The sequence below is a fragment of the Urocampus carinirostris genome, chromosome 18 (genome assembly GCF_059441175.1).
Source record: "Urocampus carinirostris isolate Australia breed hairy pipefish chromosome 18, RoL_Ucar_1.0, whole genome shotgun sequence".
Classification (NCBI taxonomy): domain Eukaryota; kingdom Metazoa; phylum Chordata; class Actinopteri; order Syngnathiformes; family Syngnathidae; genus Urocampus; species Urocampus carinirostris.
This window is the reverse complement of record NC_142366.1, coordinates 4,688,295-4,709,871: the sequence shown is the minus strand read 5'-3', so window position 1 is coordinate 4,709,871 and position 21,577 is coordinate 4,688,295. Positions and strand designations below refer to the sequence as shown.

The 21,577-nt window shown below is 44.5% G+C and overlaps 1 protein-coding gene and 1 pseudogene across 3 annotated transcripts in view; both read right to left on the bottom strand.

Annotated features, from left to right (window-relative positions):
• myo3a (myosin IIIA) overlaps positions 1–19,319 on the bottom strand; it is a 76,628-nt gene extending 57,309 nt beyond the window's left edge. For 2 of the 3 annotated variants that reach the window (XM_088321908.1, XM_088321910.1), the window contains exons 1-5: positions 18,740–19,319; positions 18,552–18,629; positions 17,105–17,200; positions 14,887–15,070; positions 14,680–14,814 (exon numbers count right to left, since the gene is read on the bottom strand). In XM_088321908.1, coding sequence (XP_088178034.1) covers positions 14,680–14,814; positions 14,887–15,070; positions 17,105–17,106 — 321 coding nt within the window. In that variant the 5' untranslated portion in view covers positions 17,107–17,200; positions 18,552–18,629; positions 18,740–19,319. The remainder of the gene's footprint in view (positions 1–14,679; positions 14,815–14,886; positions 15,071–17,104; positions 17,201–18,551; positions 18,630–18,739) is intronic. The other variant, XM_088321909.1, reaches the window with a different exon arrangement.
• Positions 13,776–14,051, bottom strand: LOC148348083 (U2 spliceosomal RNA; annotated as a pseudogene).
• Positions 19,320–21,577: the final 2,258 nt, after the last annotated feature.

Here is a 21,577-nt window from a genome sequence, read left to right as displayed (position 1 = left end):
ATTTAGAGTAAACTACCTGAGAAAAATTGTGTTGATATTCAATGTCGTTCTGGGCCGGGGGGAGGAGAGGAGAGGAGAGGAGAGGAGAGGAGAGGAGAGGAGAGGAGAGGAGAGGAAAGGAGAGGAGAGGAGAGGAGAGAAGAGGAGACGAGACGAGACGAGAGAGAGAGAGATTATGCAAAAACATGTACTATTTTCTCACTGTTTTAGAATTTGGGTGTCCCTTTCAGCGTCGCTGCATCAAACATTGACTGGCAACAACAAGACGCCCCCCGTTTTTTGTAAAATTATAGAAAAAGACCTGTTGAGTTGCCACGGCAACCACAGTACCCCCCTCATTTTCTGTTTTTTTCCTGCAAGACGCTGAAGGTGGATGTGAAAATTAGAGGCCTCAATCACAGCGCCAAGGGCGGAACAAAAAGAAAAAATAGTCTGCGTGTTTATCAACACACTCGCCATTTCAATGAGCGTCTTTAACGGCGGAAAACTTTCCCGCAGATCGTTTTGTTTCTCTTTTATAATTACAGCCATTTCCCGCTCTCCCAAAACAAAAAAGGGTAATTAAGTCTCATTCGAGCTGCTGACGAGTGATCTGCGCCCCCCTCCCTCCCCCGGAGCGCTAATACAAAAAGCAGATATGCAAAACAGAACCATCAAAGACCTCTGCCAAGGCAGGAAATTGCATTTGGAGCATTTTTTAAATTGTAGTTGAAAAAAGAGGCTTCATTCGAAAACATGGGTGTAAACAGCCCATTCAACACAACCACCCCGTAATTGGAGCATTTTTTAAACTGTTTTCTGTAATAAAGCACAGATGAGGCTTAAATATAATGAAAAACACTAGCTAAAACACAGAAAAGTAAAACAAAACAAAAATGTGAACAGCACAGCATCAGAAAATCTCCACTGCCTTGAAATGGTTCAGTCCATTTGATTCATAGCACCATTCTCGTCCCCGACCGTGCTCATCTTCTATTCAGCTAGTGTCATTTGCAGCATAGCAGCGGAATCTTTGGAGGCTACGGTATATTATGGTGAGAGTATGCTATTATGGAAGGCCAAAAGTGCCATAATTCAATTCAAAAAAGGAAAATTGAATTAAAAATACTGTCTTTCAAAGAAAAAAATAATTAGTAATTGATAAAAGCAACTTTTGGCAAAATATTTTAATCAAAATGTTATCACACTCTTGGTGCGCAGCACCCCAAACCTCCAAACCTAAAATTGCCCCGGTTTGAAATCTTACCACAAGCTTAAAACCGATTCACTCAAAGCCAGATTTTAAACAATAAACCTAAATCATAAACTGGGTAAAAGAAAACAAAACAACAAGATTTTTTTCTAAAAACTAACCCCAGTTCAAAAAGAATGTGATGCATTTTAAACCTGAATTAAAGCTGATACGGCCAAGCTCTCCAGTGCCTGTGCACATTAAGACCAAGTTATGCTTCTACTTCTTTATAAAATTCAAATATTATCAAAAACACAATTACAGCACTCTGAGCCATGGGACCGACCTTGGCTGAGCACTCTGTTGCCTCATGCGCATTAAGGAGAGGTAGAGAGGTGATACAAGAATGGTATCAGTCTATAGAAAAACAAAACATTATGGAAACAAAACAATCCCGACTGCCTGTACACATCCTGGGGTATGTGAGTGATTTTGGCTGAAGTCTCGAGTGCCTTGAGCTAATTAAGAAGAGGTAGAGAGGAGACAAAGTAATGCCACCACTTCTATAAAAAATATAAAGTCAAGTCATGTTTATTTGTATAGCCCTTAATCACCAAGAGTCTCAAAGGGCTGCACAGATCAAAGACTATTGCAGACTACAGACTATTATGACACCATCCCCTGATATTGTCAACATAAAATATAGGTTATTCATATGCTATAGAATAGAAGTGTGTTTTAAGCTTAGATTTAAACATTTCCACTGAAGTTGCAGATCGAATCTCAGGGGGAAGAGCATTCCACAGCACCGGGGACCGGATGGAGAATGCTCTCGAACCTGCGGATCTCTTCCTGGCTTTTGGGATAACTAGTAGACCAGCATTTTCAGAGCGAAGACTCCGGACCGGAACATAGGGGGAAATTAAATCTGAAAGATATGAGGGAGCAAGTCCATGCATGATTTTGTATAATACCAAAAGAACCTTAAAATCACATCTAAATAATTTCAAAACTGTCACGGACCAGAAACGGAGACGGGACCCAATCGCGTTTGTTTACTCAGCTTTATTTAGAAGGAGGAAAGGGCTTGCACCCACAACCGGTGATCGTCGGTCACGGGTAGCAGATCGCTTGGAACGCGGAAGTGGCACTTCCGTGTTGAGCGAAGGCGGTGTCGAGAGCGAGTAAAAACAGGTCGATGGCCGGGACGGAGGAGCAAAAATGTTAAACGGGTTCAGAAAAGAGTTCGGCACCGGAAATCAGACGGGAAACAGGGCAGGATAGAGTCAGTTGTCAAAAAGAGCTTGCCTTCCGTGTAGCTAAGGTTCGCAGACGAACTGACAAATGTTGACAGGAAGGCGGTGGTTTAAAAAGAGATCAGCAGCTAATCAGCGTCCGCGGCTGTTGGCGCCAACGGAGCAGACCCAGGTGCCCCGCATCAGTAATCATGACACAAAAAAATCACAACAGACTGTACACCTCCTCTGAGATAATTCTGATTCTAGCCTAAGTCTCCAGAGCCTGTCGTACATTATGAAGTAGTCGAGAGGGGACATGACTAATTTGTGAGACGACCTTGTCGTGATTGCCTAAGTGAAGTCACCTGGGTCAATCGTTTGGCGCGCTGGAGCGCACTTCCTGATTGGCTGACGTTCTCCACTTAAGCGGTCTGCGCCCAGAGATGGAAGTCCGGGTATACTCTTTGCATCCCTGAGTGTTTCTCCAGACTACAAGGTACCCACGACTCCTCTTGCCCGATTCATGCCTGCCTTCCGTTTTTGACCTGTTTCCGTTCCACGTTTTGCGACCTACTCTCCCGTCCCGGCCATCGACTTACCCGATCAGCTGTACTTTCCGTCCACCAGTCGCGGAGCTGTCATTCCGCCCGAAGAGGCTGTTGACCGACAAGTGCCGACGTCCCAAGCAAGCTCCAACAACTCTTTCAAATAAAAGCACTTTTGAAACTAACGCTGTTGGATCCGAGAGTCCGTTCTGGTTCATGACAGAATACCCGGACCATAACATGGATCCAGCGGACGTTTCTCTCCCCTCCGGAGAATGCGGAAATGCCGATCAGCAATCTGCGTTACAGCGCCAACTACACACTGAAGGCGCGGTACAGCAAATACCCCATGATGTTTCCACCCTGGTTCAGCAAGTACAACGATGCCAGCACCAGTTAGAGCAACATCAGCAACGCTGGGCAAGTTTACCCGACATGTTATTACAGCGAACAACGTCATCAGGGCAAAGCAATACTTCCCCGAATTCCGGGCCACGAAATCCGACTACGCCCCTTCCCGAACAGCTCGGCACCGGCTTCGCTGAACCACGAGTGGGTGCGCCGGAGAAGTTCTGTGGAGATCCCGCCCAGATCCGCCCCTTCCTTGTAAATTCTTCTTATCTTATCTTATTAGCCGTACCGCTTATCCTCATTAGGGTCGCGGGGGGGGCTGGAGCCCATCCCAGCCATCTCCGGACAGTGGGCAGGGGACACCCTGAACTGGTTGCCAGCCAATCGCAGGGCACACAGGGACAGACAACTCATTCGCTCATACACACCTAGGGACAATTTGGACCGGCCAATCCACCTGAAATGCACGTTTTTGGAACGTGGGAGGAAACCGGAGTGCCCGGAGGAAACCCACGCAAGCACAGGGAGAACATACAAACTCCGCACAGGAAGTCTGGAACTGGATTTTAACCCACGACAGGTTCCCATGACATGAACTGTGCCGCACAAGCCCTAACCACTGCGCCGCCTTGCTGCCTCCTTGTAAATTGTCGGTTGATATTCGATCTGCAGCCCCGCAACTTCGCGACCGAAGCGGCGAAAGTCGCCTTCGTAATAAATCTTTTTTGTGGAAGAGCCCGCCCCCGGCTAACGGACGCATGTGGAACGAGGGGCGACGGCATGCATCTCATTTAGTCTCCTGGCCCAAGAAATGACTAAGGTTTTTCACTCTGGTTCCTCGTGGGCCGACGCCGCCCGTTCGCTCATGAACATTCGCCAGGAGAGACGTTCCATTGCCGATTACGCAATCGACTTCCGTACACTAGCGGCCCAAAGTCACTAGAATGAGGAGGCGCTGGTCGACGCCTACCTTCACAGTTTGGCCGGTTACCTCAAGGATGAATTAGTATCCCACGCTCCTCCGGCAACACTTGACGAAGCTATTGACTTGACCGCCCGGATCGACCGTAGGGTTCAGGCGAGACGCCAGGAGAGGGGAAGTCCCAGCCGATTCGTCACCAGGCCAGCTCAAGAAGCGGGTAATGTACCGAACCCCTCAACCGCGTCCACCACCCCCTATGAGATGATGCAGGTGGATCGTACTTCCCTCTCGGTCGAAGAACGCCAGCGAAGGCGTCCGAACAGCTATGTTTTTACTGCGGCGGCGAGGGTCATAGAGTGGTCAATTGTCCGTTAAAAGACCAAAGCTCGTCGGACATAGGTGATGTCCGATTGAGCTTGGCTTTAGTTTCGTGCCCCAAGACTGATAGACCGGTCCTCCAGGCCCATCTCCTTCTTCCCGGTTCACATCAGACTTTACCTGCCCTGATCGATTCTGGCGCTGAAGCTAATATCCTTGATCTGTCCCTCACACGCAAACTAGGGATACCCGTGAAACCCCTTCCTAATCCGGTGTCAGCCCGAGCTTTAGATGGTCGTCTGTTGGGCACCGTACCTCAAATAACGGGACCAATATAATTAAAGTTGTCTGGAAATCACAGAGAGAAGATCCGTTTCCATTGACTTCACTCCCCAAGCCAACCCCTCGTTCTGGGCCATCCATGGTTGGTCCAACACAACGCCCACTTTGACTGGCGTACTGGGTCGATACTGTCACCAAACCTGTCCGCGAGCCGCTCCTTACCCTGACCGTTCCACTTCCCCGGCCAACAACTCAGCTAGCGCTGGAGGAGTGGCGGCATTGGTTGGAGGGGGTAACGGTGCCGTTCTTAGTTTGGACGGATCACAAAAGTTTGGAATACCTTAGATCGGCTAAGCGACTAAACCCACGTCAGTCACGTTGGTCCCTGTTCTTTACCCGTTTCAATTTTACCCTGTCCTACAGTCCCGCAACGTGAAGCCCGACGCCCTCTCCCAGCAATTCCAGAAGCCCGATGAGCTACCTCAGGGTCCTGCAAGGGTTCACCCGGCTTCCCGCATGGTAACGGCTGGTTCCTGGGATATTGAAACTCGAGTCAGAGAGGCGTTACCAGACCAAGCCGGTCCCAGCTCCTGTCCTGAGGGCTGACTATTCGTCCCCGAACCCTTACGATCTGAGGTCCTTCAATAGGGGCACGATTCTCGCCTGTCTTGCCACCCGGGGTTGGCTCGGACCCACAGTTTATTGGCCCGACGTTTCTGGTGGCCTTCCATGGCCAGAGATGTACGAGGATACGTATCAGCCTGTCAAGTATGTGCCCAGAACAAAGCCTCTTACCAACGCCCGGCCGGTCTACTACATCCTCTGCCGGTTCCCCGCCGGCCGTGGTCGCATATCGCCATGGTCTTTGTGACAGGATTGTCAGTATCTGAGGGGATGACAAACGTACTTACCATTGTGGACCGGTTCAGCAAGATGGTCCATTTCGTGGCACTACCCAAACTCCCCTCCGCCAAAGAAACCGCGCTGGCAGTTCAGCAACACGTGTTCCGCCTCCATGGCATCCCTCAGGACATTGTCTCAGACCGGGGTCCCCAGTTCTCGTCCGGTTTTTGGAAGGAGTTCTGCGGTCTGCTGGGAGCCTCGGTTCGCCTCTCATCGGGGTTCCACCCTCAGTCCAACGGCCAGTCAGAGCGAGTTAACCAGGACCTGGAGACAGCGCTCTGCCGTATGGTATCTCGTGAACCGTTGTCTTGGGCTCGGCAATTGGCATGGGTGGAGTATGCCCACAACTCCCTGGTTAGCTCCTCCACGGGAATGTCCCCCTTCCAGTGCGTATATGGCTACCAACCTCCTATGTTGCCTAGCCAGGAAGGGGAAGCTTCCTGCCCGTCCGCTACTGCTAGCGCCCGCCGCTGTCGACGAACCTGGGCTTGTGCCCGGTCCGCACTCCTCCGGCAGGCAAGTCTCATTCAGTTGGGGCTAATCGACGGAGGAATCCTGCTCCGAACTACCATGTGGGCCAGAGTGTTTGGCTTTCATCCGCTGATCTGCCACTGAGGGTTGAGTCGAGGAAACTGGCTCCTCGATTTCTAGGCCCGTTCCCCATAGAAAAGATTATCAACCCCTCAGCGGTCCGTCTCCGCCTGCCAAGGTCTATGAGAGTGCACCCCACGTTCCATGTCTCCCGGATCAAGCCCGTCGGCCAGAGCCTGTTGGCGCCCGTAACGCCTCCTGCCCCAGCTCCGTGCCTTCTGGACAGGGAACCTGTCTACACTGTGCGTCGCCTGCTCCGCTCCCGACGCAGGGTTTGGGGATTCCAGTACTTGGTCGACTGGGAAGGATTCGGTCCGGAGTAGAGGTCATGGGTCCCCACCCGGCAGATCCTGGACCGATCTCTCGTGGTGGAGTTCCATCGACTACATCCAGACCAACCAGAGCCGCGCCGTGGTCGTCCCCGTGGGTCTGATACCGCAACCCTTCCGCCTGCCACCCCTTCGGATGCCGACGATGGGGTCTCCGTTCATTCAGAGGAATTTTGAGAGGTACTGTACTGTACCATTTTTTCCTTTTTGCCTGTGGATTTTTTTTTTCTGTTTTGACAGGTGGATTGTTTATCCGTGCCTTGGGGATGGCCGGTGATGTACCTGTGGACGTTCTGTGGCTCGTCGGAGGACTACTAGACACTCATTTTTGGATTTTTGGTGACGTATTTTTTGGGGGATTACTTGTGTCTTGCCTGTGACTTTTTTTTCCCTTGGGTTACCTGTGTTTCCCTGTGACGTGTTTTGGATTATTTATTTTTTTTAGGGAATTCTGGAGCCGTCCCTTGAGGGGGGGTTCTGTCGTGATTGCCTAAGTGAAGTCACCTGGGGCAATCGTTTGGCCCGCTGGAGCGCACTTCCTGATTGGCTGACGTTCTCCACTTAAGCGGTCTGCATCCGGGTATACTCTTTGTATCCCTGAGTGTTTCTCCAGACTACTAGGTACCCACAACTCCTCTTGCCTGATTCATGCCTGCCTTCCGTTTTTGACCTGTTTCCGTTCCACGTTTTGCGGCATACTCTCCCGCCCCGGCAATCGACTTACCCGATCAGCTGTACTTTCCGTCCACCCGTCGCGGAGCTGCCATTCCGCCTGAAGAGGCTGACGACCAACAAGCGCCGACGTCCCAAGCCAGCTCCAACAACTCTTCAAATAAAAGCACTTTTGAAACTAACACTATTGGATCCGAGAGTCCGTTCTGGTTCATGACAGACCCAGTTTTATAAAATCAAAACATTCTAAAAACAAAACAATCACAACAGCCTGAGCCATGGGACTGATTTTAGCCAAGCTCTCTAGTGTTTTGTGCACATTAGGGATAGGTAAAGAGGTAACACAACCAAAATGATATTCTATAAAAGAATGAAAATGTTTTAAAACAAAACAATCCAAACAGCCTATACACATCCTAAGGAATGCGCCTGAATTCGGCCAAAGTCTCCAGTGGCTCGCGCACACTAGGAAGAGGTAGGAGCAAAACACGACCAAGTTGTGCTACTACTTCTTTCAAAAGTCAAAATATATTCTAATAAGGAACATGAACAGATCAAATCTTTACAACAAATAGTGTCAGCTGGTTAAATATTATAGCCTGGCCTCAAGTGACTCCATTTTTTCTCTCGGCCCAATAAACGTGGGGTTATATTTGACCAGATTATTATCATGCACCCCTATTTCTACTTTTTTATTTTTTTCAAAAGCCCGCCTTGAAAAATTGCCCCATTTGTGAGGCTTGCATGTAAATCAGGGAGGTTTTGATCTGTGATTAGGGACTAAAAGTGAGGCCCCGCAAAGTGAGGGCCCATAGCAGCTTTTCTTTGAAGCACTTTGCAGCTGCCTGCCGGATGAGGACACATGAATGTGCAGCACTTTAATCTGCCGGATGAAAGAAAAGTGGAGGATGCGCCTCTTTGCTAATGATCGGCCTTCTTTGGCTTCAATTATTGTTGAGGCAACCCAAAAAAAATCTATAAAGAGTGGAAGGGACAAAGAGAGTGTTTGGTCGTGTACCCTCCCTTCACCATCCCTTCTTTGGGCTCAATTACCATTGAGGGAAACACAATATATATATATATATATATATATATATATATATATATATATATATATATATATATATATATATATATATATATATATATAACATCTATAAAGGGAGTCATGGATGGAGAGAGAGTTTGGTCGTTTACCCTCCCTTTACAATTCTTTCTTTGGCTCAATTACAGTAGTGAGGAACACAAAAAGTTATTTAAAGAGAGGCAGGGATGGAGTGAGTGTTTGGTTTTGTACTCTCCCTCCACCATTCTTCTTTGGGCCCGATTACCTTTGAGGCGAACACGTATATATATAAAGAGAGGTAAAGACGAAGAGTGTTTGATTGTGTACCTTCCCTCTGCCGTCCTTTGCAAATGAAAAGGAAATGCATGCATATTCAATTATTTTTAAAAACTCACCTTTTTAGATTTTTATTTAGGACATGTTGCTGAATGCATGTAGTGTAATATATAATAAATATAATAAATAATATATAAATAATAAATAAATAAATAAATATAAATAAATAAATAAATATAAATAAATATAAATATAAATAAATAAATAAATAAATAAAATATAATAAATATAATAAATATAATAAATATAAATAATAAATATAAATATAATAAATGAATATATGATAAATGTTTTAAAAATCGATTAAAAAAAAAAAAAAGCCCGAGTTGGTGCGTGAGGTTGAGAAATTCCGACTAGATATAGTCGGACTCACCTCTACGCACGGCTTGGGCTCTGGTACCAGTCCTCTCGAGAGGGGTTGGACTCTCTTCCACTCTGGAGTTGCCCGTGGTGAGAGGCGCAGAGCCGGTGTGGGCATATTAATTGCTCCACGGCTCGGCGCCTGTACGTTGGGGTTCACCCCGGTAGACGAGAGGGTAGCCTCCCTCCGCCTTCGGGTGGGGGGACGGGTCCTGACTGTTGTTTGTGCTTATGCACCAAATAGCAGTTCGGAGTACCCAACCTTCTTGGGGTCCTTAGAGGGTGTGCTTGAGAGCGCGCCCCCTGGGGACTCCCTCGTACTGCTGGGAGACTTCAACGCTCACGTGGGCAATGACAGTGAGACCTGGAAGGGCGTGATTGGGAAGAACGGCCCCCCTGACCTGAACCCGAGTGGTGTTTCGTTATTGGACTTCTGTGCTCGTCATGGTCTGTCCATAATGAACACCATTTTCAGACATAAGGGTGTCCATATGTGCACTTGGCACCAGGACACCCTAGGCCGTAGTTCGATGATCGACTTTGTCATCGTTTCGTCGGACCTGCGGCCGCATGTTCTGGACACTCGGGTGAAGAGAGGGGCGGAGCTGTCAACTGATCACCACCTGGTGGTGAGTTGGCTTCGATGGTGGGGGAAGATGCCGGCCCGACCCGGCAGACCCAAGCGTGTTGTGAGGGTCTGTTGGGAACGGCTGGCAGAATCTCCTGTCAGAAGAAGTTTCAATTCACAACTCCGGCAGAACTTCGCCCATGTCCCGAGGGAGGCGGGGGACATTGAGTCCGAGTGGACCATGTTCCGCGCCTCCATTGTCGAGGCGGCTGATCGGAGCTGTGGCCGCAAGGTAGTCGGTGCCTGCCGCGGTGGCAACCCTCAGACCCGTTGGTGGTCACCGGCGGTGAGGGATGCCGTCAAGCTGAAGAAGGAGTCTTATCGGGCCTTCCTGGCCTGTGGGACTCTGGAAGCAGCTGGCAGGTATCGGCTGGCCAAGCGGAATGCGGCTTTGGCGGTTGCCGAGGCAAAAACTCGGGCATGGGAGGAGTTTGGCGAGGCCATGGAAGCCGACTTCCGAACGGCTTCGAGGAAATTCTGGTCCACCATCCGACGTCTTAGGGGGAGGAAGCGGTGTGCCATCGACACTGTGTATAGTGCCGATGGGGCGCTGCTGACCTCGACCCGGGACGTTGTGAATCGGTGGGCGGAGTACTTCGAAGACCTCCTCAATTCCACCGGCACGTCTTCCTCTGGGGAAGCAGAGCCTGAGGACTCTGGGTTGGGCTCTCGTATCACTGGGGTTGAAGTCACCGAGGTTGTCAAAAAACTCCTCGGTGGCAGGGCCCCGGGGGTCGATGAGATCCGCCCAGACTTCATTAAGGCTCTGGATGTTGTGGGCGTGTCATGGTTGACGCGCCTCTGCAACATCGCGTGGACATCGGGGACAGTGCCTCTGGACTGGCAGACTGGGGTGGTGGTTCCCGTCTTTAAGAAGGGGGACCGGAGAGTGTGTTCCAACTACAGGGGAATCACACTTCTCAGCCTCCCTGGTAAGGTCTATTCAGGGGTACTGGAGAGGAGGGTCCGCCAGGAAGTCGAATCTCGGATTCAGGAGGAACAGTGTGGTTTTCGTCCTGGCCGTGGAACACTGGACCAGCTCTATACACTCTTCAGGGTCTTTGAGGGTGCATGGGAATTTGCCTGTCCGGTCTACATGTGTTTTGTGGACTTGGAGAAGGCATTCGACCGTGTTCCTCGGGAGGCCCTGTGGGGGGTGCTTCGGGAGTATGGGGTACCGCACAGTCTTATCCGGGCTGTGCGGTCCCTGTATGCCCGGTGCCAGAGTCTGGTCCGCATTGCCGGCAATAAGTCGGATTCGTTCCCGGTGAGGGTTGGGCTCCGCCAGGGCTGCCCTTTGTCACCGATTCTGTTCATAACTTTTATGGACAGAATTTCTAGGCGCAGCCTTGGCGGGGATGGAGTCCGGTTTGGGGGCCTCAGCATTGCGTCACTGCTTTTTGCAGATGACGTGGTGCTGTTGGCTTCCTCAGCCCGTGATCTTCAGCTCTCGCTGGAGCGATTCGCAACCGAGTGTGAAGCGGCCGGGATGGGGATCAGCACCTCCAAGTCCGAGGCCATGGTTCTCAGTCGGAAAAGGGTGGTATGCTCCCTCCGTGTCGGGGAGGAGGTCTTGCCCCAAGTGGAGGAGTTCAAGTATCTTGGGGTCTTGTTCACGAGTGAGGGTAGGATGGAACGGGAGATCGACAGACGGGTCGGTGCAGCGTCTGCCGTCATTCGGACCCTGTACCGGTCTGTCGTGGTGAAGAGGGAGCTGAGCCGAAAGGCAAAGCTCTCGATCTACCAGTCCATCTACGTTCCTACCCTCACCTATGGTCATGAACTTTGGGTCATGACCGAAAGAACTCGATCCCGGATACAAGCGGCCGAAATGAGTTTCCTCCGCAGGGTGGCTGGGTTCTCCCTTAGAGATAGGGTGAGAAGCTCAGTCATCCGGGAGGGACTCGGAGTAGAGCCACTGCTCCTCCGCGTTGAGAGGAGCCAGTTGAGGTGGCTCGGGCATCTAATAAGGATGCCTCCTGGACGCCTCCCTCGGGAGGTGTTCCGGGCATGTCCCACCGGCAGGAGGCCCCGGGGGCGGCCCAGGACACGTTGGAGAGACTATGTCTCTCGGCTGGCTTGGGAACGCCTCGGGGTCCCGTCGGATGAGCTGGAGGAAGTGGCTGGGGATAGGGACGTCTGGGCTTCCCTTTTAACGCTGCTGCCTCCGCGACCCGACCTCGGATAAGCGGAAGACAATGGATGGATGGATGGATAAAAAAAAGCTAAAGCTAAAGACATTTACTAAATAATAACCAAAATAATTAATTATTGGGACACATGAGCAATGTCAAATTGTGTGTTAAATACAAATTGTCTACAAAAATAATTTTGAAAAATTAAATATTCGTCATTTTAGGGAGAAGCTATTTATAATTGTGTAAATGGATAATAGATGTATTGATTTTTTTAAAATATTTTTTAAACAAATCAACTATTTATTAAATATAATGAATTGATGAATACAAAATTAAGTGAGTTGTTAAACAGATTTAGGTTATACAGTACAGGTAAATAAATCTATTTAATGTTTCCTTACATATTATTACATATTTAATAATTATAAAATTATAATTAATTTTAGTAAAGAAATAATATTAGATAAAATTAGCACTTTAACAATAATAGAATGAATTAATTCTAGTCAAAATCTAATTATGCAATTTCAAGTTGAAATAAAACACATTTAATAGATTTAAAATGACCAAAATAATAAATGTATTTCATATTAATCAGATACAACTTGAAATATAATGTATAAAAAAATGTACACTGATAAAATACATTCACAAATAGGAATTTGTGTATTTTAATTTGATTGCATCATGATTTGAATAAAAAAAACACCTCGATTGTTATTTCTAGCGGGATGGAAAAATATTCTCAGTTTTTATTTCCATTCCTAATCGAGCGCACATGAATTGTGTAAACAAAATATATGTGGGCTTCATCAATCAAGTATAGCAGATGTCCACAGCTTGATTTATGACCGCACTAAGACCAGCGCTTAGAAAAAAATTACAAATAAAAACAATATCAACCATCTGGGTTTGACCTCCATGGCAGGTTTGACATTTAAAATTAAAAAGTTTGAGCAGAAATTTGTGCCAAGCTCTTCTTGCAACCTTCTTGCCAACCTATGCCACGGTTCAATCCTCCCCTACCCGGCTTAACATTACGTAACCACCAGCCAGATTTAAGCACCGTTGCGCAAAGTTGGCCAGACGTGGCGCTGAGAACAATCAGACTTTTAATCGGCACGTTTCGTCTGCCAAGGATCAAGGTCACTCTGGGACAATGCTCATTTTACTGCACTGTTGTAAGAGTAACCACAACACACTTCAATGCAAAAGGTAAGGCCTGAGCTCGAACCCTACCCAAAATTCGATACAGAAAAAAACTCACCTCCCCCTTACAAAAATAAAAAGAAAGTTCAGGTTTGCTTCAGGCTTGGTCACTCATATCAAGTTAATTTACTGAGCTGGGCTGGATTTTAACACCCGCAGGCCGGGTTGGGTCGTCCTAGATTTTTTTAGCCCCAATCTTACATCTAAAGCAAAAACATTTCAGAAAGCCAAGAAAATCATGTAGTACTGTAGGCCGCCTAGATACGAAATAAATAAGGTGGGATCTGGAAGTCAAATTGGCGTACTGTATGGCAGGAGTATAGAAAACTATGCCAATTAACTAAGCCACCGAATGTATTCTAAGCCTCCTGTAGCCCAGAAAAAAACTAATTGCTACTTATGTGTAATATATGTGTATAAAAAAAATAAAAATATAACAGACATGAGAAGGAAAAACATTTAATTTGATTTACCCTTTAGTGTGACGTAACTTGAGCTGGTTGAGTGGAATACTGTAGTGGGTGGATGCAGATGGCGGAGGAGACAGCGGGGGGGTTTTGGGGTTTTTAAGGATTATTGATCTATCTTCGTTATTCTTTATCCATTATCCGTTATCGGTCAGTTCATAATACGCTACAAAGCCTAGGAGCCGGGACACTTACTCTCAGCCAAAAGGCTAAGCTAAGGTCCTAGCCCTAAAGCCTTGCTGCGAACATTGCGAATGCACCGATCCTGGAGGTACTGCAATACCGGGCCGATGCATGGAGTGGACAGAGCAAGCGCGTATTCCATCTCCGAAATGCAAAAATCAAAGAGGCCAAGCTAAGGACCTAGCATCCCTAAGGGTATAGTCTGGGGGTTTTGGGGTTTTTAAGGGTTATTGATCTATCTTCGTTATTCATTATCCATTATCCGTTATCGGTCAGTTCATAATACGCTACAAAGCCTAGGAGCCGGGACACTTACTCTCAGCCAAAAGGCCAAGCTAAGGTCCTAGCCCTAAAGCCTTGCTGCGATCATTGCAAATGCACCGTTCCCGGAGGTACTGCAATACCGGGCCGATGCGTGGAGTGGACAGAGCAAAAACCGATTTCAATGACTTCCACTTGCAAGGAATGTCATGCTCTTAGATTTTTTGCTTTAATTGCCTCCCTATATTTAGTAATAGTCATGGTCATCAATTAGTTATGGCCATGTAACATACTTTGGCTTCTCCCGTTGCCATCCCTCCAAGCTTTGGGGCCCATAGTAAATAAATGCAGTTTTGTGTCACCGATTCTCAATTCTATGAAGCATGTAAGATTCTAGACTCAATAAAGAGAAAGGCATTGTGGGAGGTAGCTCAGCCAATGAAATATCGACATTTTCAAGATGCCTTGATGCAAATCAATAGACAAGGATTTCATATGACGTCAACCAATACTGGACAGGCACATTCGAGACGTGTCTCGCCATACGCAATGAAATGAATTTTAGTTGTTAGTCAGGTGAATAAAAATCTTGTTGAAGCCATACAGTGGGGAAAAAGCTGTGAAAGAGGTAAAAAAAAATTCGTATCCCACCCCATACAGTGTAAACATAGCAAGGTGGCCTCATCCTGGGGATCTACTCTTTTCTCACCTCCAACACCAGCCACAGTTGATCTCCGCATTTGACATCTTTCTTGTAGAACATCCCATAGAATTTTACAACGTTAGGGTGGTCAGAGAGAGCTTTGAGGATGTTGTACTCGGCCTCGATTTCTTCGTCAATGTCCTGAAAAATCGGGAAAAAAAAATAGTTGGAACTTATTCGGATGCGGTTCTGTAATCGGTTCAGTTGGCTCACATGAATCGGATCCAGGATCTTCACAGCTGCTTTGCTGCCGTCAGCCTTGTTGAGCACCTTGTAGACCTTGCCGTAGGTCCCCTTCCCGATTGTCTCGATGATCTCCCAGGTGTCAGTGGGGTCCGGGAAGTTGTCGAAAACCAGAGATTTCCCTGATTGCGGAAACATTTTGAAGAGAGATCTCCTGTGGAAAATATGAAGGCACAGAGTTGAATGTTCATCTTCTCACCAGACCTGATTTTATCAAAGGACTCATCAAAGAGGGTAATATTTTGGAGGGTCCACCCTGCACGAACTGTGCAGGACACATCTGTAAAGGATGTTGTGTTATATACTTGATTTTATTGTGTAACTTGAGTCATCGAGAAAGTTTTGGACACTATGCCCTTGCACAATAGTATTGCCTTTTACACGCTGGTTAACTACTGTTAAAAGAAAATAACTCTGAAATTGTTTTATTGATGTTGAAAATGTCAGGAAAAATGTTAAAACGTCATATCGTCACGTCATATTGTCAAATATAAAAAAATTGTGAATATGCTTGATGGCTGTGTTTTGCTGCTGTTGGTGTCGGTGGATTTGTTCAGACCGAGGACAATCGACTTTGGCCTGGACGGATCTATTGACACTAACAAAGATGTTATATAATGAAATTGTGAATATGTTTGATTTTCGAGAAGGTTTGTTCAAACCTCACTTTGTGTTTGCTGTTAAAAACGTAATATTGGAATATAATATTGTGAATGTGCTTAATTGCTGTTGAGATTGTCATGATTGTTTTCTGTTTTTAGTGTCAATAAATTTGTTCAAACCAAAAAAAACTCCAAATTTGGTGTAATTGAGGAGATTCAAATTTCTTTGTAAAAGGGGGGAACGTTTTGGAGGAACAAAGTCAACTTTGCATGACTTCTCTGAAATGGATGTTGTGTTATATAACCAATCTGAAAAACTTGGTAACCAAGGAAATTATTGACGCCCTAATAGTCCAAACTTGGTGTTTTTTATGAGACTGGGAGTTCCTTGGGACAAAATACTTTGGTTAACAACTTTAAATCGTCAAAGGGAAGGGTATTGAGAAGAAACAGAGTCAACTCTCCACTAAAGTAGCAGGACACCTCTGGAAAGGATTTTGTGTTATATAGCTGAACTAAGGAACTTGCATAACCAAGGGAGTTCTTGACGCACTTATTGCCCAAATTTGGTGTCGTTGATGAGATTGTAACTTCCTCATCAAGTGAGACCTGCTTGACAATTTTAGATCATCAAAGAGAGTAATATTGTGGAGCAATAGAGTCAACTTTGCAGGACACATTTGGAAAGGATGTGTTAATAAATGGCCTGAGGAACTTGCGTGACCAAGAACGTTTCGGAAGCTCGATTGAGATTGCTGAGATGGAAATTTTCTCATGAAGAAATCGTTACACAACCAAGGCTTGTATATATTTGCTTTCTGCTAATAAACACTGATCTTTCTGAGCGTTTTTTTTTTCTCGATTGTAGCCTCAATGTACGACCCGTCGTGTTTAAGTAATTAACCTGGAGGAACATCAGCCTTAAATAGAGGATAATCCTCAGGCAGCTGCACGATGGGGGGTCAAATTAGAAGATTCTTGTTGACACAATTTCAAGTTTTATTCCATCCAGGAGAACAACTACAACAGCAACAGGGGTCACCAACAGCTTTTAAGTCCGATTAATGGAAATTGATTTTTGGAGGGGGTCCCCAAGCTACTCTCATGGGTTGCTTGGTCTATCTAGTACCTGACGGAACTTAATTTATAAAGCTTGAGCTATACATCCAATGAAACAAAACAAAGCTCTTCATTTAGCTCATTGTTAAATAAAAGATGTTGCCAACAGTGCAGCTAGGCTGGAAACGACACAGAGTTTGAATATACAAGCTCTTGTCATGTTCCACAAACTTGGACAATTCAAGGGTCAACAATCTTCTTGATTAAGCAAGTTAATCAGGTCAATTATGTAATAAAACATTATTTCCAGATGTCCTGCAGGTTTGTGCAGCGTTGACACTGTTTGGCCACAACAATTCCCCGTCTTGATGGCCAAGCAAAGTCTTTCCCAAGTCTTTCAGCGTTACAAACCGCTACAGTTAATCTTGGGGTTTTACCTAAACTTTGAAAGCAAAGAAAATCTAAACAAGGAACCAAATCATCAAATCTCCAAGATAAAATCATCACAAGGTGAAAATCTAACTTACATGGCTGTCTGAGAAGGACCATTTGGAAAAAGAAGGTTCCCATTCCTGCAAAGCAACTAATCTGGCAGCGGGTCCACCATTGGCAAGCAGCTCTCCCTGTTGGTCGGAGCCACGGTGGGATTAGCAGGAATTAGCCACTGTTGCGGCATGAGCCGTTCCCTATATAGACGCCCATTCATTCTCCAGGGAAAGCTGGTTAGGCTGACTCACAGTGTGACATTTTTGGGCCTTGTTTTACATAAAAAGGAACATTTTGAAGACTTTACATGACTTAAACACTTTTTTTTATATATGAAACACACATCAGAGTGATATAGATATATTTGGACGTCAATTGAACATTATCCTTGCACCCTACTTTTCTTACCCGACAACAAACCGTTTCGAATATCAACAAATGGACTGTATTCAGAAGAAACATATGTTTTTTTCCCCTGCATATCATACAAGATTTGAAAAACCAACCCCCCCAAAAAAATTAAATAAATAAATAAAAATAAATAAACTGATGCCATCTAGTGGTATTAAAACTGCATTTTTTTGCATTTTTTTTTTTTGCATTTTTTTCATGATTAATTTAGAAAATGTATGAATTTTGTGCCGATTTAGGGGATGGGGTAATTTCTTTAACCATAATTTTATTTTTCTTCATAAATAAAGTCTACTAAGCAGGTTTCCACCTTGCAATCAAGTTTGTACATGGAAGCGAGTCGTTATTTTTGTGACTCACAAAAAACACAAAAATATTAAGATAATGTAACGAGATAGAATGAGTGATACATTTTTTTCTTGGCCATGTGAAGTATTTTCTCCCAATTAACACACCCATACATAATGATATGCACACTTATAAATATTATTGCTTAAGAATAACCATGAATAATATTCAATTTTTCAAAATGGATTTACTATTTTATAGACAATCTGCCATTGATCAGGGTTCCTACAGCTTAAGGTAAGTTAAATTCAAGACTTTTAAACACTTTTCAATGCCTTTTGAAATCAAATTTATGACCAAGCTGACCCCTTACTCATGTGTTCACATTTTTAAGATTTTCCAAAATTGAATTTAGGATATTTTTATGCCACTTATGCCTTTAATGCCTTATTTTGGGAATAATGAATTCAATGCCTTTTAAGACTCTTCAAAGATCTGCCGTAATAATTATATTAATAAAATCTAGGTTTAGCTGAAGATAAAATTCCTGTAAAGTATAGTACTATGGAAATAATCATTCTATTCTTTACTTATATTATTCTGGTTGTCGTTTGCATCCACAAAATGTACATCAAACTCAACAATGATAGGTTCTGAAAAGATGTTATTCCACCCTCGCAATAACAAATAATAAAGCTGTTAGTGGATACAAATAGCTTTGTGCAGAAGCACTCAATAATGCACCTACTAAAATAGTATTTAATAAACAAATAAAAGCTCTATACTGACCTTTACGGAGTGTTTACGGGAGATGAGGAGAGGAAAAAAGACAGCAGACGCAACTCAGAAGTCATTTGCACACGTATGCTGTAACACAAAAAGCACTTAAGTCAACACAACTCCTCCAATAAACACATTCAAATGACACCTAAAAGGATGACGAGATGAAGAAACAACAGAATAAAAAGCATACTTACTCTTTGTGGGTGCATATCTTTCATTTACTGCTCCGTCTGCTGTGTTTTCCAAATCCAAATGAATAAGTTGACTTCACGCCTCCATTTTAAGGTGAATTCTGTCCACAACAACAAAAAAACCCTGCAGATATTTGAGCAATCATTGTTTATGGACTTAACAGATTGCTGTTGTAGTATGAAGTTTAGCCACAACATGCACGGCAGTACTGAGCTCCACCAAAAGAAGTGCAGTAAAATGATGAGCAAGAAGAAGAGATAAAGAAGGTCCAGGATTTCCAATTTTTGTGTGGTCACTGCAAAAAATGGAGGAAAACATCCAACAAAATTATAAAAGTGTTCTTTGTTTCAACTTATTTTTCTTAGATTTATTTTGGTACATTATTAAAAATGTTAAGAATTGGTAGTCTGTGGTAGTACCACTTTTATCCACAATTTGCGTGGCAACAATGAACTGGCTTGGAAGAGATGCAGCATAAACAAGTGAGAAGAAGAGGCGGAAAAGGTCGTAGGTTGTGCAGGTTATCGTATGGTCACTGCGGAAGAAATTGTGGTAAAAAAGAGGAAAACAAATGTCTGTCTCGGTAAAATTTTTACTACTGAGCTGGAAGAGATGCATCATAACAACAAGTGAGAAGAGAGGCAGACAACGTTTCAGGCTTTGCTGTTCTCTTGTGATCACTGCAAAAAAAAAAAGGCAAAACATTTAGGAAAACATGTAAGATAGTCAGAATAATAATATTAGTTTAGCTGAATTGTCTTATTGTCATTGATATCAATGTTGTGAAACATTTCATGCAACGGGAATACTCCAGGATAAACATGTAATAAAGACTTTTGAAAAAAACATAAAAGACTGTTAGGATAAACAGACAAAGCATTTTTAAGGTATAATAACTAAAAAAGTACAATGCATTGTAAAAGACATCAAATGAAAAAAAGCAACAACAACAAAAAATTTAAAAAATGTTTAAAGAGGCATTACATTGAATGGTTGTTGTAAAAAAAATAATTCAGACGAGTTCCAACGTTTCTAAGCAGTATTAAGCTAGCTAGGATGCTTTAGCTAATGTTAATTTTTCTGTTATTGTTTATGTGTGATAATTTGTGTGCTTGAAAATCGAAGCAAATATATTTAAAAATGTAATCTTTCAGATTTCAGACTTTGCTAATATCAATGCGGCAAACGTGAGCAATTTATTTGCTACATGCAACCATTTTCTATGTTGTTGTTTTTTTAAATCTAATCTGGCCCATTTGTTCACTGGAAGATACCGTGTTTAAAAAAATGCCCCCCCACCAAAAAAAACAGCCTGCAAAATTTGTTTCCCGAAAGACAGATATGAAATATGAGATGAAAGCCCCTCAGCTAAACAAGAATGACGCCTCGCATAAGCTTTTGATAGGCTTAATTTTCCCATCAGGTGACCTACATTCGGCTTCTTCTCACACTCGGATCATCCTCTATGCCTGACATGGCATATTTTTAGCATCGTTATTATAATAATTATCAGGTAGGGAGTCATGGAAACACTTGTGAGTCATATGTTACACAGAACTGGCTGAAAAAGTCTCCTTGAACACTCACAAACCTGGAAAAAAATGGAAAAATAATGGAAGATTAGACAGTTGGCCATATTAGATAGGATTGTTATCATTGGTCTACACCAGTGGCCGAGGACCTATTAGCCAAAACCAACTCTTTTCATAAATACATATGGATTGGGGGTAAAATTCTAGACATGCAACATTCTTCTAAAGTGTAGCAATACTGATTCATGCAGTCAAGATTGATGCGTGCATAACTGATTTTGTAAATGGTAGGGAACACAAATTCATTTCATAATGAATAATAGGGAAACTTGGTTGTATTACTTGTTTAGAGAGCATTTGGTTTCCGTTTATTTTTAAAAATGATAACTTTTAACAGAATAACGCAGAGACTCCCTTTTTTTAGACATAGTCAGAAATTTGTGGCAGGCCAAATTCGGCCCGCTGGCTGTATGTTTGACATGCCTGGACTAATTGAAAACTAAGTATGGATCGCCTCCTCTTCTATGTGCGAAGGCTCCAATCAATAAAGGCTGACACGTTTACAACCCGCCAACCGTCGCCTGCAAAAACAGATAAAAGCAGCTCGCGCGTCTGTGTTGATGATGGGATTGACTGATTTTTTGTGACATAGCTCCAAGGCGACCGATGATGAGGGAGGGATGTTATTTACCCGCTGTGCATGAATAGCACACACGTCTGGATGGCTATTGTGTCTGGTCGGTGGGCCGAAACCCCCTTCGCCCCCGCCCAAGATGTGGGATGGACCCAATCATTAGGCTCTTGAATCACAAAAAGAAAGATGAAAAGATAATTAGGTTAATAGCCGCGGCAATTGCACGCGTCGTTGCTGCGCAAGCTGGGGCCGAGCTAGTGAAGCATTTAGAACAGTTTTTAAAGTTGATTTTTAAAATATATCAAGGAATATTATGAGCCTAGAAACTAGTTAATGTCATTAAATTGCTTATTTAAAGTAAAAATAAATCAGATGTCACTGATGGACAAAACAGGAGCAGCGAGCAATAATGATAGAGGCTGGTAGCGAGCCATAGCCTGCACTCACTCCCGTAGTTTAGTTGCAAGAGAATGATACAGTAGAGAAAAAAGACAAATATTCCTAAATATGGGACTTGCCAATGCTGTGGAAGGCAGGTGACATTAAAGGACCAAGCAGGAGCAAGTCACAATAACATTAGCGGCGAGCAACAGCCCGCAGACAAGGGGCTAACATTAAAAGCTAGAGAAGGATACAGCAGGGAAAAAAGTAAAATATGGCTGAATATGGGATCC